Here is a 17,998-nt window from a genome sequence, read left to right on the forward strand (position 1 = left end):
TTAGGTCGCTGTGGTGAATGTGCCACCCTAGGTTGATGGGAGAATCTCTCCTGTTAACTTACCGTATGCATCTTTTTCTAGTGGAGTAACAGTTGACATGAGTGCCTTTTGGTGGTTGATTTAGTCTTCTAATGGCTCGATAGCCACATCATTGATCTGCCCAATTGTGGAAACAAGCCCATAGTTGTCAGATTAGCAATTTGGGTATAGGCTATAGTCTATTGGGGTAGGTAACCTACAGCATGCGTGCCACAAGTGACATGCAAGCTGATTTTTTTCATTGGCATGTGAGGCAGGAGCTCAGCTCTGCCCCCCTGCAGCCAGGAGCCTGCACTGATGTTTCCTTGATGTGCGTGCCTATGTGACGACGCACAAAAATTTGTAATCTAAGCCCTCCCATCTCCGCAGCAGCACTCATTTTCTTTCTGCTCCTGGAAGGTGAGTGTCGTGGCTGCTCTTGCTGATGGAGATGGCCCAGGGCCGCGTTGTGGCATGGCTGCTGTTTGCCAGAGCTACGTTGGGGACTAGCTGCTACTGAAACCACTTGTAGGGCAGCTGTCACAGGCATTTCTGGCCTAGAACAGGAGGTGGGTGGGCGAGTGTCAGCCAAGGGTCAGGGCAGTGAGTCCCTTATGACCGGCTGAAGTTCTTTTAAAATTGTGCTTGGTTCTGGTCCAGCAACTGCAGGAGTCAGGTTAAAGCTTAAACAGTTACTATTTTATTGTTACAGGGTAAACTTAGTTGTTAAATGCTACTACTGTGTTACAGATAATACAGTCACTACAAAGGACAGGACAGAAATTGCACTAAGAAGTCACTTACAGGTACCATGAAACCCCTTTGGTTCTCTGAGCTCTTATTAAATGCATGCAAATAGACACCTAGCAGGTATATATTCTCACCCCTGCGTTCCAGACTTGGCGTGGCCAGCGTCTTTCTCTCAATCCCTCAGGAAGAAGTAGGGCGAGGTTGGGCGTCCCACAGACCTCGGGAGACAATCAATACCTCCCGAGGAGGTGGGCTGGGGTTTCAGTCCTGCAGGTGGTACCTAAGCTTCAGCAGCACATGCTCATTATAACAAGAAACTATAGTGCTATGTAGACCTCATATGTTATGGGAAGGGAGGGATAGCTCAGTGGTTTGAGCATTGGCCTGCTAAACCCAGGGTTGTGAGTTCAATCCTTGTGGAGGCCATTTAGGGATTTGGGGCAAAAATTTGTCAGGGATGGTACTTGGTCCTGCTGTGAAGGCAGGGGACTGGAACTCAATGACCTTTCAAGGTCCCTTCCAGTTCTAGGAGATGGGCAATCTCCATTAATTTATAATTTATTTATGATCTCCTTCCATACTACACTCTACAGGTTGTTTACTGTTCTTAAGTCACAATTGAATTTTTTTGGATTTGTTAACTTTACATTAATTTTGTGGCTGATAACATCTTCAAAGTATAAGAAATGCATGTTTAAAGATGAAAGCCAAAGTTTTCATCAGAATGGGAGGAAGATTCTGCTTTCACTAATAGATGGCAAACTCCTGTGCTTATTTTCAGTGAATTACACTTGCATTTCAAAGCAAGAAACCTGAAATGTCACTCTGAAATGAATCTCAGGAATTTTTCCTCTAAATTATCTCTTGCATCAAAATTAAGTAAAAGCAGGCTAACCACAGATACTCAAAATACACCACAGCTACTGATACGTGTTTGCTGTGTTTTTTCAGATGTAATTGTGGAGAAAGAAATGTTTGGATTAAGTGGTCCTAAAAGTAACATCTTGCAGTGTTAACATAAAGAACACACTTGACAAAGCATTGACAAAAGCCAATGTATCTGTGGAAAAAACATTGACAAAAGCCAAGGTATCAGTATTGTAACACATGAAGCACATGGAATGGTTTTGGGGGAGGAGAAGTAGGCCCTATCAGACTTTTGAAATCCAACCCCAAATTTCCAGAGTTTCTTCCTGTTCATTTCATTATCTATTGTGAACATCTCACGGGCAGATAGTTCAGGTGTGAAAATGTTACAAAATCAGTTCTGGAGATAGTCAGTTTTTATATATGTGAACAGGAAGATTCATTGACCAGTTAAAAAATTACATTGAAAAGCTGCAGAGGGGTAGCCGAGTTAGTCTGTAACAGGAAAAACTTAAACAACAAATAGTCTAGTAGCATCTTAAAGACTAACAAAACATGTGGATGGTGGTATGAGCTTTTATGGTATAACCCACTTCTTTAGATGACAGGAGTATTGGAAGTCTAGATCCAAGAATAAATAAGGGAAGAAGTGTGTGTGTTGGGGGGGGGGGGGGGGAGGATAAGTTTTTTTTTTAAAGTTTTTCCTGTTACAGACTAACTCCGCATCTCTAAAAAACAATAGTCTAGTAGCACCTTAAAGACTAATTAGTTACAAGAGGCTGATAAGAACAATAGTTATCAGCCTCTTGTAACTATTTAGTCTTTACGGTGCTACTGCAAAGACTTGAAACAGCCTCACGTAGAACAGGGATTACAAATAAACTGTGCAAAACCAATTTAATTTCAGTGCTGGATTAAGGCACAAACTAAGTAAAATACAGTTTAGAACCTCACAATATGGGGAGCTCTAAAAAAATAAAATAAAAACTGCCCTATTTCAAATTGTATCAGAATGATTTGATAAATAAAGGAGATGTAGGGAAAAGGAGATTCTCAATCTGTGGTGTCCAGTACACAGTTGAGAGTGGATAGTTTGCTATAGCAGTAGCTGCTATAACGGCTACTGCTTCAGAACCAGTTGGACACCATAGCTCTAAATAGAGAGCGTTTTGTTCAGATACGACAAAAATATACACATCTGGCTCTTCAGATACCTTTTTTCCCTTGGTGCTGGCCGTCCACCTATCAACAATGCACAATGAGGTAAGGGTAATAGAATATAAGAAAAAATAGCACTTGTAAAGTTAGTATTTCAGCATGTAAGTCTATTATGGAAAGAATAGGTTAGGAACTATTTTAAAAAGCTAAAGCTACATAAATCCATGGGTCCGGACTTAATACATCTGAGGGTACTGAGAGAGTTGGCAAATGTTGTTGAGGAGCCTTTGGCCATTATGTTTGAAAAGTCGTGGCGATCGGGAGAGATCCCAGATGATTGGAAAAAGGCAAATGTAGTGCCCATCTTTAAGAAAGGGAAGGAGGACAATCCAGGGAACTATAGGCGGGTCAGTCTTACCTCAGTCCTTGGAAAAATCATGGAGGGGATCCTCAAAGAATCCATTTTGAAGCACTTGGAAGAGGGGAAGGTGATCAGGAATAGTCAGCATGGATTCATGAAGGGCAGGTCGTGCCTGACCAATCCGATTAGCTTCTATAATGAGCTAACTAGATATGGATATGGGGAAGTCAGTGGATGTAATATATCTTGACTTTAGCAAGGCTTTTGATACGGTCTCCCACAATATTCTTGCAAGCAAGTAAAGGGAATGTGAGTTGGATAAATGGACGGTAAGATAGAAAGCTCTTTGGTTCTATGATTCTATCAGTCTCCTAAGACAGTATTTTGTTGGTCAGCTGCTACAGTAAAAATCTGACCATGACTTTTTAAAAAATAAATTCTCTCGCTGCTGATGAAAATCAGGAAAAGCATGAGGTCGGAGATGTCAGAGTTGTGAAACAATCCTGTCAAGCTATTAGTCATATGGGACTTGGAGTGATGTCATATATAGCATACTGCTTGGCTGGTAACAGCTCAAAGACCACCATCTTTTGTTAGCAGCCCAACACACTGTTGTACAATTCCTTCATTCCTTTTTTATTTTATTTTTTTCATTTTCTTACCTGTTAGTGTTCTTTCTTCTGATCTGTACGTAGGTGTAATTGTATGTTAGGGATGTAAGTGACTAATCAGCTAGTCAACTTGTACATTTCAAAGTGGAGATGTCCCCCGCTGGCCCCAGGCTCCATGCGGTGTTTCAGTCTTTGAAATGCACAAGAGCCACTGCTGGGGCTCTCTTGTACATTTCAAAGGCAGAACACTGCCTGACACTTCCACCTTGGAACTATAGCAACAGCTGAGTGAGCTCCTGCTATATTTCAAAGCTGAAGCACCCTTATCAACTAAGCGAATTGTTGATGGAAACTCCATCAATGATTTGATTAGGTAATTAATCTTATTTTAGCATCCTTAGTTTTAGTGTGCTTGCTGCTTTTTGTTTTACGTGCTATTTTTCACATTGAGCCTGCTGGTGATTATCTTACAGACTTGAGTGGAACTTGAGGAAGACAAATTGTGTTTGGTATCTCTCTGTTTCATGAACAATCACTGAATTTTATAGTATGGTAAAAGAAAAAAAAAACCCAAACATTTCAGTGTTTTATAGTGAAAACTAAATCTCAGTAGATATTTGCAAACATATTTTATGTGTATATTAAGGGGCTGTGCTTGCCAACTCTCCTCTCTCTGGGGTAGGCAGCCCTGGCTGCAGGGGGGGCCATGCCAAGGTGTGCCAGCCCTGGCTCTGCTGACGGCCAAACAGGTCTGAGGCCATGCCAGCCCAGCTCTCCTCCCTTCCCCCAGGTGCTCTCCCCCATCCTGGGGGGAGGGGTAAGCCTGGCTGCTGAGAAGGGGGTTGACCTAGGCCAGGCCAGCCAACCCCCACCCCCCTCCCCCCCCCAAACACACACAACAGGCCCTGCGCTCTCCTCCTGGCTGCAATGGAGGGATCGGGTGCTGAGGCCAGGCCTGCCCCAGCCTTTACCCTCTTTCCCTTCTCCCTAGCCTCTCCAGGCCGATGTCTCTCCCTGCAGCTGCCCCGGGGTTGGGCTGGGCTGAGGCCTGGCTACAGCAGGCCCAGTTCTCTCCCCTCAGCTGGTGGGGGAGGCCTAAGCCAGCCCCAGCCCTGCTCGTTTCCTCCCCCCTTTCCCCGGCCTGGCCAGGCCCAGCTCTGTCCCCTTAGCTTCCTTTGTTAGCAAAGTGTCAATGCACATGTCCTATTCACTCTTCTGAGTTAATGAAAAATGGAAAGTGTTTGAGTGTCTACTTTTTTTTTTTTAAATAGACTGCAACATAGTTTTAGTCTCACTAGTTTTAATATACTGTGTGGAATTTTGCTGTCTGAAGGATGGAAGTCATAGAATGCCAAGGATGTCAGGTGATCTAATGGATATAAATTTCTTCTTTAAAATGAATAGTTTTTTACTTCCTACCCATCAGTTAGATGTTCCTTTTGCTCGTGAGCTCCAGTTCGTAGGGGCGCAAAAGAGTGCCCAGCATGGAGCGTGCTGTAGATTTTCAACCTCGTTGAGTCGTGATGAAAGGAATCCATTCCCTTGGCACTCCAAAACAGGAAAAGAAACACTGATATCTATGTGAAGATACCAAAGTGCATGGAGGAGAGAATAGTGGAGCAACAGGAGAACATGCTGCAACGGAACTGCAAGTGAAGCAACCGGAGAATGTCTTTTCATCCTTGATGGCTGTGATGGAGCTCATGGTGGCATCCCTGGAGAGGATCCCTCTGACCCCATGCAGAACAGCTTTTCCTTCTCCCCCAGTTGCATAGCCTCCATACCCATAGGCCCCAGGACATGAGAGGAACTCAAGGGAAACCTCACAAACAATCTCCAGGGTCTCAAGAGGCAAAAAGCTGTCCTCCTTATGTTTCTGACCTCCTTCCCCTGCCCTCTGGTCCTATCATAAACTTCTTTTCTGTCCCCATGCTGTGTGCTCTCCTTATTCCCCGGGTGTCTGGCTGCTCAAAATTTCCAGCTTGGCACTCTGCCTCAGTCCCCCACCCTAATAGATAACTTTTCCCCTTGCTCTCACAAATATTACAGAGCACACAGAAGGCTGCTGCCACAAAGGGAATGTTAGTTGAGGTCCAACCTAGTCAAGTGGGGGGCCGTTCCAGCCCAGGTGGGCCCAGAGCAGCCACTCTGCCCACCATGGCAGGCCCTGTGGAGCCGTAGCACCCCGCTGCCCGTGGCATTGAGGAGCTGCTACAGCTCCCACCGGTTAACCATTCACATCCCTGTCAGGGCTGTTCCCCACTCTGGCACTTGGAGTGCAGAAGGTCAGGGCCCACAAGAGAGCTTAAAAACCTTGCCTCTGTAGCCACTGGTTACTAAAACTTCCCATAGTCACAGATTCCCTGGCTCTGAGAAATAAACACCATAAATAAAGAAAGCTGCCACCATCAAATTATTTTTTATCCCTAAAACAAGGGTCAACGCTTGAAGCCACCTCCAGGGGCACCCCACGTTCTTTTTGCCCCAAAAGAGCTTGAAAAGAGAAAACAAGCTGCAGTCTGTGGTAGTTGACCCTTCAGTCTGAGGCATGCAGATACAGACAGACAGACCTTCCAGAATACAAGAAGCAAATCATCACCTTAAAAAAAAAATAATTTTTATTACAAAATAAATGATAAACTTGATAAGGCATACTTTGTTGCTAGACGTTGCAAAGTAACTAAGGAAGACTAATTAAAACACAGAGAAGTCTCAGGAAACAAAGTTTAGATGTTAACTGGGGAGGGAAGGCATAGATTCACACAGAGCAGTTCAAACCAAACCACAAAATAAAGAGAAAATATCCTGCATGTGACTAGATCCACTTTGGAAGTAAGTAAAAGGGAAATAATCTCCTCTTCAGTCCTCTCCTATGCTCTGAATTCTTTAGAGGCATGGTAGTCCTGCCTGGGTTCAAAATCATTCTGTCTCACTCAACTCCTGGTTTTTCTCTCCCATACAAAGAAAGCAGTCAAGGAATCTATATCCAATTCAAATTTCTCGATTGGTTCTCCTGGCCCCCTGGTCAACACCTTTGCTAGCTATCTGTGTTTAACCCCTTGATCACCTGGTGCTGGTCAGCATTCCTGTCCATTACGGTCCCTAATTCTGCACTTGTTCAGCCTGTAGTTGAACTGCTCCTTACTCTGGTCCAGGTTGCCAAGGATTGCTATTGGCATTTCTGCCTCTCAGATTCTAATTTTCCAGTCTGGGAGAAAAATCCAACATGGAACTTTCTGGAGAGTCTGGAGTTCCTAAAGATGTGTGTGTCGTGCACCTTTCCCAACCATCGCACATTGATAACGGTGAAACAGCCATTGTGAGCCATGAAGAAGTGTCCCTTGCGGTTTATGTACTCTGTAGCAAGGTCGTCAGTGCCAAGATGGGGATGTGTGTGTATTGCTTTCCAAGTCAACTGCAGTCTTCCTACTGGGGACACACTACTTTGAACCACAGTGAATTCTTATGTGCAGTGTGAACGTGGACCTTCAACTTTACAGAATCGGGTGGCAAGAAATCAACCTTAATAAATTCAGCCTTACCTCATAGTGTTGACATAACTTCAGAAACACCCAAAAGCTCTGTCCCTCCATGCCAAGCATGCCATAAGAACTTTGTATGTGTTTTTCATAGATATGACTGCCCAGCCATTCTACCCTAGCGAGTGATTTTGCATCTCTACTACCTGCTCCAGGAACCAAAACCAATCTGCCTGCACTGCTGGGAAGGGTTGAAAGTCTCTTCTCATGGCTTTCCTTTACTTGCTCATAAGAAATCCTTTTTCTGTGGGAAAGCAAATCTGTGGATGCTGTGAATTCTGCACACACACACACTGATGCAGAATTCCTCCGGAAGTAACAGAGCAAGTAACGCATTCTAAAACGTTAACCCCTTGTTTATTGAACAAATCAATTTAATAAGCATCTTATTTTCTTTAGATTTACCTTCCTTGTCTTAATTTTCCATGACCCCATGAAATTGTCAAGTTATTCTTAAACCCTAATTAAGCCAGGACAGCAGATGTTTGTGGTGTGAAAAAGCGATAAAGCAAAAAAAGCTTTAAGTTGTTTCAGATCAGTTAATGTGATGTGATTTCTCTTGTTCTGTTTGGTTAGCAGGGGCCGTTTTAGCAAAGATGTTGCCAATTTTCCGGGAAAAACTGCTTGTTAAATGTGTTCTAAGCATATTTCTATGAAAAGCTCTTGCAGCAACTGATCTAGATAAATTGAAGAAGATTAAATATTTGAGAAGCTTTAATTCCCTTCACTTATCATTACAAATTATTGTGCTCAAATACCTATCCTTTACTGAGAACTTCTCTAAAATTTGTGATTAATTGTACATAGTGCAGAACATTTTCCTTCCTTTGGTTCTGTTTTCTGTAGAACTGGTTTCCTCTACTGAAACATAAGTCTGGTGTTTTATTAGCTAACAGCAGTTGGTTACTGCTAATACCTCCTGCTATGTAGATAAATTGATTTATTTTCTTATTCTGAAGCAAAGACTTTTATACAGATATCTACATTTTAACACTTAAAAATTAATGCCCTGTATTAGCCTGCCTAAAAACAAACTGTTGGTTTATTGGTACTTAATCATTATATTCTGTTTTTGCTTTTGCTCATTTTCATCCATATCTTTAAAAACTGGCTTAAACTGTTGGTTTATTGGTACTTAATCATTATATTCTGTTTTTGCTTTTGCTCATTTTCATCCATATCTTTAAAAACTGGCTTACAGAGTGGCACTGTATAATACACAGAAATTAATTTAAGAGATACACTAACATATATTGATAGGCTTAAATTGGTTTTGTGGCAGTTTATTCCATTGTTTTTACTTTACACAGTGCCAAAACAGTGCTTAAAAAGTAAAACTTCCTTGGGCATGAAAAGTAACTTTTGTTGATGTAACTTTTAGTTTTTAACTTTCACATGATTTGTCTTGAGCACACTTCTCAAATTTGACTACTTATACAAAAATATCTTTTTGTTTTGCAGAGCGACGTAATTGAAAATACTTCAACTAATCTTCGGGCATGCAAATTCTCATTTGAATGGTGGATTAACTGGTAGTAATTTATCATTTTAAGAATAAGACGACATTTTAAGAGTGGCAAAGAACTGGATTTTCACCCTAGTCCAGCAGCTTTGCTGCTCACTTAAACACAGATGAATGAAGACCCCATTCGGAAAAACACCAGGTCAGCGATCCAGAGCTGATGCAGGTATACAGTCTTTTTTTAAAAAAATTGGGTGGTCAAATACTGAATTGAAACACAGAAGTATATGTTATAGTTTTATAAAGTTTTTGTAACTTTCCTTTTTCCTATCTTAGTATTAAAATAGTACATACTTCTGCTCTTGACATCATCCTTGACTTTATTTTGTTTAAGACATCAACTTGTCAGTAATCCAGTGGAGACTTGCATGTAAATATACCCTGCATTTTAGTTTTGTTCAAGCTTTCATATGGCACACAGACGTGTGAAATTTTGAAAGGGGGGGGGGGGGGGGACACAACAAAATTAGTGTTGGTTTGATTCAGAACCTAAGCAGTTCACCAGTGAATCCCTTCTGCTTCTCCTCCCCCCCCCCCCAAAAAAAAAGTGCTAGTAGAGAAAACTCAGGAACATGATACATTCAATAGTGCTGTTAAAAACTTCTTAGAAAATAATGTCATTCTGAAGAAGCTGCTCAGCCATTATCTGAAATGAAGCATCTCTAAGATATTTTTGGCTTTGTTTACATGAGATTTAGGACTCATCTCAGTAGGCAAATAAATTAAAATTAAGGTAGTATGTGAAGTTTAAGCTCTTCCTAAATAACTGTGTGGGTGCTCTTCTGCCACTTAAGAATGCTTTATTTTAAGTTAGCTTGATCCATTTCTAGAGCATCCATGCAGGAAGAACTCCCTCTGTAGAAAATCTTCTAAACCAGTGCAACTTCTTTATATGGACAATCCTTATCTTGGTGTTAATGTCTTATTTCAGTAGAGTTGAAACCAATTCCAAGTCACCCCTTCCATTTTGACCTCAGCAAGTTACAGAGCTGTAAAGCGCCAGTGTGAACCAGGCTATAGCACTGGGAGCTGTACTCCTAGTGCTGTTAGCTTACTCCCCTTGTGATGGTGGTTTTCACTCTCTTTGCACTCATGCCATGGTCTCGCTTTCAACCCAAAAAGTGCTGCCATGGCTGCACTTTTAAACTATTAATTGTAAACATATCTAATTAAGTGCGACTTTGTTTTGCAGACAAGCACTTATTTCATGCATTGGTGGCGAGAAGAATTCAAGACAATAGAAGTATAAACTAAGTGTCTCGTTCTCTGAACAAAAGCTAACTAATTCAGCTTTCCCCTTGCGGTGGGTGGTAAAGAGAGATGTCTGTGAGAGCTTGTATACTTGTAGAACTATACTTCTTGTACTTCAAATTTCGACCTCCTGTAATCTGAGCTGACTTTCAAATATAGACAAGCCTGAAAAGGCAATTCTTGTGAGTTGGGGGAAAGTGACTTTGGGGAATAGAACTCCACATCCAGACTTTTTAGGAAACTGTTGAACCAAACGCTGGTCATTATGTTTTAATCTCTTCGAAAAACCTTCATTTATAAATGCAAAACAGTTTCTTGAGAGAGGGGAAGTTTACTTAATACAACTGTGGTGGTGGTGGTGGGGTTGATTTGGGAATTGGAGTGTGTGTGCATGCATGCGCTACAGGTCAATCGATTATCCTTCATTCCCAGCAGAAAAAAATCTTTTTTTTTTTTTTTAAATAATAATAGAATGTAACTAATGAGCTGGAGAGATTAATTCAGTACAGTGTATAGTACATGTACCACAATAGATTTATTGTGGACTTCCTGTAGTCAGCCGCTGGTCAGTTTCAGCAGCAGCTGACTTGGGAACACCTGGGGCAGAGCAGCTGGGGTGCTTCCGGGTTGGTCCAGTAGCGCCGAGGAGCGGCGGGACCAACCCAGCAGCACCCCAGCTGCTCTGCCCCCAGGCATGTCCGATTCAGCCGCTGCTGGTCAGTTTCAACAGCGGCTGAATCTGGACACCAGTTCCGACTTAAATACAAATTCAACTTAAGAACAAACCTACAGTCCCTATCTTGTACGTATCCCGGGGACTGCCTGTAACACAATTTGATGACTAATTGTTGCATCAGTTCAGTTCATAATTAGCTGATAAAACTATTCATTGGCTGAGATTTAAGAATTGCTTCCCTTTTTCTTTCAGAAAGTAATCTTCACATCTGAGGGACAAGTGGGTAAAATGTTTTCAAATGTCAGCCTATGTATAAGTAAAAATTTTAAAATTATCAAAGTCTTTGCTGGCAACCAGCAGGAATCAAACAATGCCTATGTCTAAACCATTGATGTGAAGATAGAGGTAAAATGTACTGATGAAGATTAGAACGTATGGAGATGTCTGAATCAAAATGATTATATACAAAGTTTCTTCAACTTCTTCAAAAGTCTTGAAATGTGTGTGTACTCCATGTGTCTATGCCTGGAAGGATTTTTTTTTCCATGTACGGTATCCTTTCATCTGCACGTACTCCTTTATTGTGCGCCCATCTGATGGGATAAGGCAAAGTGCAGACTGGTCACTTCTGTAGTTTCTTTCTACTATCTATGGTGTGAGATGGAACATCGCTAGTATCAACAGCTTCAGCAAACATGTTTTGTTTTATTTGTTCCCCTTTTCCATCTAATTCTTCGTTTTAGTGTTAGTTTTGGAAAGCTGTGGGGGTTTCATCCCCACCCATCTACCTGAATTGAGTGCCTATCATGCCTCAGTCCTTCTCAAATAGTGAAGGTCATGACACCTACCTGTATTGCCATGGGGAAGCAGATATTCCCTCAAGTGTTGTATCTACTGGACTTTCCCTTGCTGAGCCCCTCAATTTTGTGAGTTCAGACTTCATACTTCCTTGATGGATTGTTTGAGACAAGTCTGACGCTGGTACATCAATCCAAAGCATGGGAATCAGCCCTTTGTACACAGTTGTAGGATTGTTTTAAGTAGAATTAGTGACCAGTAGGGAACAGGGAAGTCAGAAGTTTAAGGAACAAGGACAGAAGTGAGCCAAACCCCTTTAGGTTCTTATCTAATAAAAGGGCTACTTCTCTGATCCATTCTTATGTTTGGTGTGAGACTGTGCCTCAATACAGATTTATCAGGAGCTCAAAGAAAACTTAGTATCTGTCCGTTGGCACAGAAAACTAAAAGTGGTCTGAAACCACTGTATAGTGGAGTATAGTGACCACTAGCCAAATTAGCCTTGCTGAAAGACTGAAGCATGACAGTAAAAAAAAATAAGATGAATAATTGCCATATTCCCAACTTACTTCATGTATTTATGAATTCTCCATGGAAGATGGTTCATATGTGTGAATGTGAATCAATATACCACAATCTTAGATGGAAAATTGCTCTAAAAAGGTGTGAAGGGACCCTTTCTCTCTTCGTACTGCAGTTGCATGCAGGAGTTCATTGGGGAGCATGTTAGGGGAATGTTAGTGTGTAATTGAATAGTCATGTAAACGCACAAATATTGTTTGTTACATGACTATTTGATAATCCTGAGCACAGGGCCAGCAGCCAGTCTCACTCCCAGGGAACTCCCTGCCACACTCTGCTGCTGCCTCTATATCAGAGGCAACAGTGCAGGGTGGCAAGTGGGAGCCAGTCCGCAAGTGAAGCCTGTTTAAAAAAACAGGTCCCCATGCGGAGACTGGCTGCGTGCCATCCTGCGCTGCTGCCTCAGATACAAAGGCAGCAATGCTAGGTGGCAGAAGCCCCTATCTTGTGTGGGTGGGGAGGGGAGTCCAAGCTCGCCATGGACAGGTTGCTCTGCAGCAGCAGCCCCTGTCCATGGGGAACTCTGGCCCCTGTGGATAAGGGCTGCGCCAGGGGATGCCAGAGCAGCCTCTGTCTTTGAACCAGGCCTGATGCAGCGAGAGGCTATTTTGTATCAGGCTCCCCTGCTCTCCCCTCCCAAAAGCCTGTATCCGTAGGAAGCTCAGAACCCAGTGGACAGGGGCTGCTGCTACCCCATGCTGTTGTCTCTGCTGGTCCATGAAGGGAACTTGGTTTTTAAACTGGCCCCCCTTGCAGACCTGCTCCCACCTGCCACCGTGCACAGCTGCCTTTGATACAGAGGCAATAGTGCAGCGTGGCAGGGGGCTCCCCAGGAGTGGGGCTAGGAGTGCACTGGCTGTCAGGCCTGCTCCCGGGGACTATCAAATAATCATGTAACAGACAATATTTTGTACGGTTACACAACTAGTCAATTAACCAATATCCCTAGGCTGGAGTGATATTTCATGTTTAGAAGGTAATTGTCCCTAAGCAGAAGGATCGCTCTAATGGGTGGGTGGGAGGGGGGGGGGGAACCATCCAAGCCAATCTCCAATTACATCAAGCTTTGATCCTTTAGTATTGGCAAGTTAGTACACATTCTAGGACAAATTTATTTCAAGTATTTTTAAATTGCTTTAGTGTTGTTTTGAGGCATATTTTATTTCTATGTAAATCATTTTTTATGAAGATTTACTCCTTAAAAGTACAAATAAAAAAATTATGAAATATTTTAACAGGATCTTAATCTGGATAGCATAATGACACACTCCATCACAGCCATGGCTACCTCAATAGCATTCCTCTGCGACGTTTCCATAAGAGACATTTGCACAGCTGCTACATGGTCTTCCAACTACATGTTTGCAAAGCACTAAGCACTTATGCAGGAACCTTTCTCCAAAATAAAACTCTCTAAGGCGGACCTTTCCACTTGATTTCTGCCACATCCAAAGTCCCTACCTCCCTAACCAGAAATAGCTTTGTAGTCCGCTAATGTGACGCACCCATGGGAATGTGTCTCGAAGAAAAGGAAATTACTCACCTCGACAGGAACTGACGTTCTTCAAGATGAATGTCCCCATGGGCGCGCCTCAACTCTCCCTTCCTTCACTCTACTTCAGGATTCTGGTCTTCTCAAAGGTATTGTTCCGGGGTAGAGAAAGAATGGGGGTAGAGGGAGGGCTCGCACATGCACGATGCCTGCCACCTGAGAGCACATGGCCCAAGGGACACTGCTCTGAAATCTCTGATCTAAGGCTCGACGGCAGTGCACCGATCTAATGTGGAGCGCCCTTGGGGACACTCACCTTGAAGAATGACAGTTAATATCGAGGTGAGTAATTTCCTCTTATTTACTCGTTCTCATAACATAAGGACTAGGGGTCACCAAATGAAATTCATAGGTAGCGGGTTTAAAACAAACAAAAGGAAGTTTGTCCTTACACACCACAGGCAGCCCCTGGAACTCCTTTCCAGTGGATCATGAAGACCAGGACTAACAAGGTTTAAAAAAAAAACCTAGATAAATGTATGGAGGTTAGGTATATCAATACTTATTAACCAGAATGGGTAGAAATGGTGACCCTAGCCTCTGTTTGTCAGGGGCTAGAAATGGATGAGAGGAGAGGAATCACTTGATGATGACCTGTTTCTGTTCACTTCCTTTGGGCCATCTGACATTGGCTGCTGTCAGAAGACCGGACAGTGGGCTAGATGGACCTTTTGGTCTGACACTATGTACAGCTTTGGTATGGCCATTCTTATGTACAACTTTGGTACTGCCGAAGTGTCACATTTGGATTATTTTAGACACAAACCTATTCTGCATATGCTTGTGTAAGACACAATTTAGTGAATCTGAGCAAAGCTTATAATGCTTGAAGCATTTTACTGAAAAATGGCATTAGTCTTGCTTCCCTGCAAAATCTTGTTTTAAATACTAGTGAAAATTGACTTTTGAATAACGGGGGGTTTGTGGGAAAAGATTTGTCACAGCGCAGTTTTGCTGATAGTTGATGTTTTAGTTTTTTCTTTAGGCACCTTTGACAGAAGTTTGTACATTTTACTAGAAATCAAACAAGCAAGTGTAGTGTTGTCAGATCCTATACAAGTTTCTTCATAATAGTTAACTGTTGCCCAGGAGCAGCCACCCACTCTGAGCCTGCCACAGGCGAGGGTTGCTCCAAACAGCCGGGAGCTGATTAACTGATTCATTGGGATTTTACATCCCTATTCCCAACCCTGAAGTCAACACTTAATTCCTAAGTCTCTAATTTCAGCAGCGAGACTTCCAATAAACACTAAATAAAGCAGCAGTTTTGTGGTGTGAAGAATTTACAGGTCAGTCTCCGATGCTGTTTTTCATTTGTGATTTAAGCAGAAATTAAATGGAGAATGAACAGTGAGTGGCTGGTTGAGTAAAAGGGGGTGGGGGGAATACCTAGAAATTTTAATATAAATATTTCACCTGGCATTTAATAATTGGAAAGATCAGTGTGGATGTTTTTTGGTATAAGTAAAGTTTGGTCTCTGGCAGTAATTGGTATTAAAGTAGCCAACATTAATGAATTTATGACAAAGGATCTGTCAGATTTCACAATGCATGAATTAAATGTGATAAGGTTTATATTCACATCACTTGCTACAGCTTCTATGCTACTTTGATAATTACACACAACATCATGCTACTGTTCCACTTGAGAGACTGCTTTCAAGATAAGCTTCACAACTGGAAAGACTTCAAAAAAAATCTGTTAGTCGAGTCTATATCCAATATAACTTTTACAAATTAATATTCAGCATAGCTAATAAAATATACTATAACAAGGGACGTTTGTGTCTTGTGAGTTCCCTGTTGACTTGGTGTGCTGATGCAATTTTTTTCTGGTCCTGGTGCACCCTGTAGGTTGATACCGAGCTTGCTTGTTAGGTCTGCAGAGGTTCAGCCCTCTAGCCAAGGAGCCAAGCTCCTTCTTGGGGGGCATAGGTCACTTTCCCAGGCCTGCCCACCGGAGACCCTAAAAACAGCAGTCCTGCTCTGTTTGCTGCTGCCATTACCTGGGTTTTTCCCCTCCACATGATCCTGTTCCTTTATCTGGTTACATTAGGGCTTCATTTTCATGTCCTAACCCCCATCCAGTAAATGTGGCCTCTTAAGTTCCTTTGTCCATAGTGTAACACCCTTCAGTGCCCTTCTGGTCCCACCCAGGACCTGACCAGGTCAGGTCCTGCAACATCTTTTATCTTTTAACCTGCTGTGTCTGATGGCTTCTGTTGAGCCCTTTTAGACAGGCTTGGAGGATCCACTTTCACTGCTCATTCCTAGGGAAGGAAGGGTGGTAGGAATGGAGTCCCTCCAGCAGGAGGCCTTGGATGACCTGGCATACCACATTACATATTCCCACCCTTCCCCAAAGAAGGCTTTAGGATGGTAGGACTTTGTGGAAGTTAATGCCTATCCAGCCTTTGCCCTGTGTATTCGTGGTCTCCTTGTCCAGGCCAGTCTACGTGAAGAGCCATTTGAATCTCAGCACTGATTCTCAGTGTCTTCTCTGTCAGGAGAGCTTTTACTAGTCACTTGTCCTCAATAGACAGGGTTTCCAAGTTCATACCTCTTGGCCTGGAGAACTTTTTGCACTCTCCTTGCTCTGCTTTTTCAGGGTCTTTCCTCCAAGGTTACTCTGCCAAGAGAACTATTAGCTTCTGCCCTGGTTGGCCAAGGAGTCTCTCAGACCCCTTTGCCTAAAAAGCTTTTGCTGCTTTGCCCTAGTTTCTCTGATCTCTCTTCCAGTTCATCCAAGGACAAGCCCTTCTTAAATGTCCCATCTACAATCATAATACCTTTTGACCAAGTCTCAGGCTTCCAGCCAATTGCATCCCTCTTATCTACTTAGTATCTGTACCTGTTAATGCTGGTTTTGCAGGATCCATAACAGTACTGCTGATGTTCTTTTACCCTGCTATAATTCTGACTATGCCACCTGCCACTCTGAGAGCCCCACTGAACTGCTTTGCACTGCTGAAGCAATACCCGCATCTGCTTTACAGACCCAATCATCCCCAGAAGTGGAGGCGTAAATTTTGGTGTCCACATGGCCGCCTGGCTCCTTGTTGCCCTCCAGCTAGCAAGCAGTTTTTCACAGAGCTGTGCTACTCCTGAGAGAGAACTATTTTTCAGTGCATCTATTGTCTCCTTATTTCATAGGTTGGTCTAAAAAGGCCCTACTTCTGGTACCAAGAAAAGGTGTAACTGCAATATTGGGAATTTTGTTGTTGACCAGACTGGAAAAAAAAAATTGCCAGACCTTGATTCCTGTTTGCTCACTGGATAAATTTAAATTAATTAAAATGGTGTATACAATTAAGTAAGTCTACTTGTCACTAGAAGCTCTTCTGGGAGGTCGGAAAGGAGCATGGCAGAGGTAGAAATTACCACTACTTCCTTTCTTTCATGGGGAGCTACCAGGGAGGAGGAGATTAAGCAATTGCCCATTGTTCGAGTGCTTGTTCACGTCCTTTCCAGTGAAGGCATGTGCGTGTTATGTGCACACATGCCAGAAACTTTTCCCTAGCAGCCTCCATAGGGTTAGCCAGGGAGTCCTCGGAGTAGCGCTAGCATATGACCCTCAGTTCATTCTTACCCTCCATGATGGCATTGGAACATTGCTTGCTTGTTCTGCAAGTGCTCCATTCCCTAGCCTAGTTGGCTTTCATTGTTCTCATTTTGTTCTCTCTTTAGTATTAATCATTATAGTATTTGAGGTGGTAGATAACAGCTACCACCTGCCTTGGGCAGTGTACTGTGCCACAAGCCCAAGACTTCAAGGCTTGTGGTTCTTGCTGTAAGCCAATGCCAAATAGTGACTCCCATGACTCCTATCTACCATGCTTGGAGGAGACTCATCAAGCAGACCGGTGTAAGTTCTGCAGGAGCTTCAAGCCCTGCACAAAGGTAGGAATGTAAAATCCTGTTTGAGGTTAAATGGTTAAACCATAATGGCTAACTAATCAACAGGATGGGTGGGGTCTGCTTTGGCCAGGCTGATTGGCCACACTAGTGGCACGCCAGGCCCACCTGGAGGCTGCTCTGGCCAGGCCACTAGTTAACCATAACTGGTAAATCTTAGCCAGGAAGAACGATACTAGTTAATAATTCACATCCCTACGCAAAGGAGAGGGACTTTCATTTGCGGCAGCTACTAATGGAAGTGACTCTTAAGCCAGGGGCACTGCACCAGATCATCTAGTTCCCAGTTCAAGAGTGCAGAGTGCCCCAGCATCTGTTCAGGATACAACATCGCCTAAAGAAGCTGCAGAAGAGGCTCGGCTTGTAGATCTCTGGTGCTACAATGAGACGCCAATGCC

The 17,998-nt window shown here is 42.9% G+C and overlaps 1 protein-coding gene across 4 annotated transcripts in view; it reads left to right on the forward strand.

Annotated features, from left to right (window-relative positions):
- SPIN1 (spindlin 1) overlaps positions 1–17,998 on the forward strand; it is a 113,278-nt gene that overhangs the window by 69,435 nt on the left and 25,845 nt on the right. For all 4 annotated transcript variants that reach the window (XM_075931859.2, XM_075931861.2, XM_006131895.4 and 1 more), the window contains one exon: positions 8,766–8,992. In XM_075931859.2, coding sequence (XP_075787974.1) covers positions 8,941–8,992 — 52 coding nt within the window. In that variant the 5' untranslated portion in view covers positions 8,766–8,940. The remainder of the gene's footprint in view (positions 1–8,765; positions 8,993–17,998) is intronic.

This window comes from Pelodiscus sinensis, chromosome 6, assembly GCF_052426305.1.
Source record: "Pelodiscus sinensis isolate ZL-2025 chromosome 6, ASM5242630v1, whole genome shotgun sequence".
Lineage (NCBI taxonomy): Eukaryota > Metazoa > Chordata > Testudines > Trionychidae > Pelodiscus > Pelodiscus sinensis.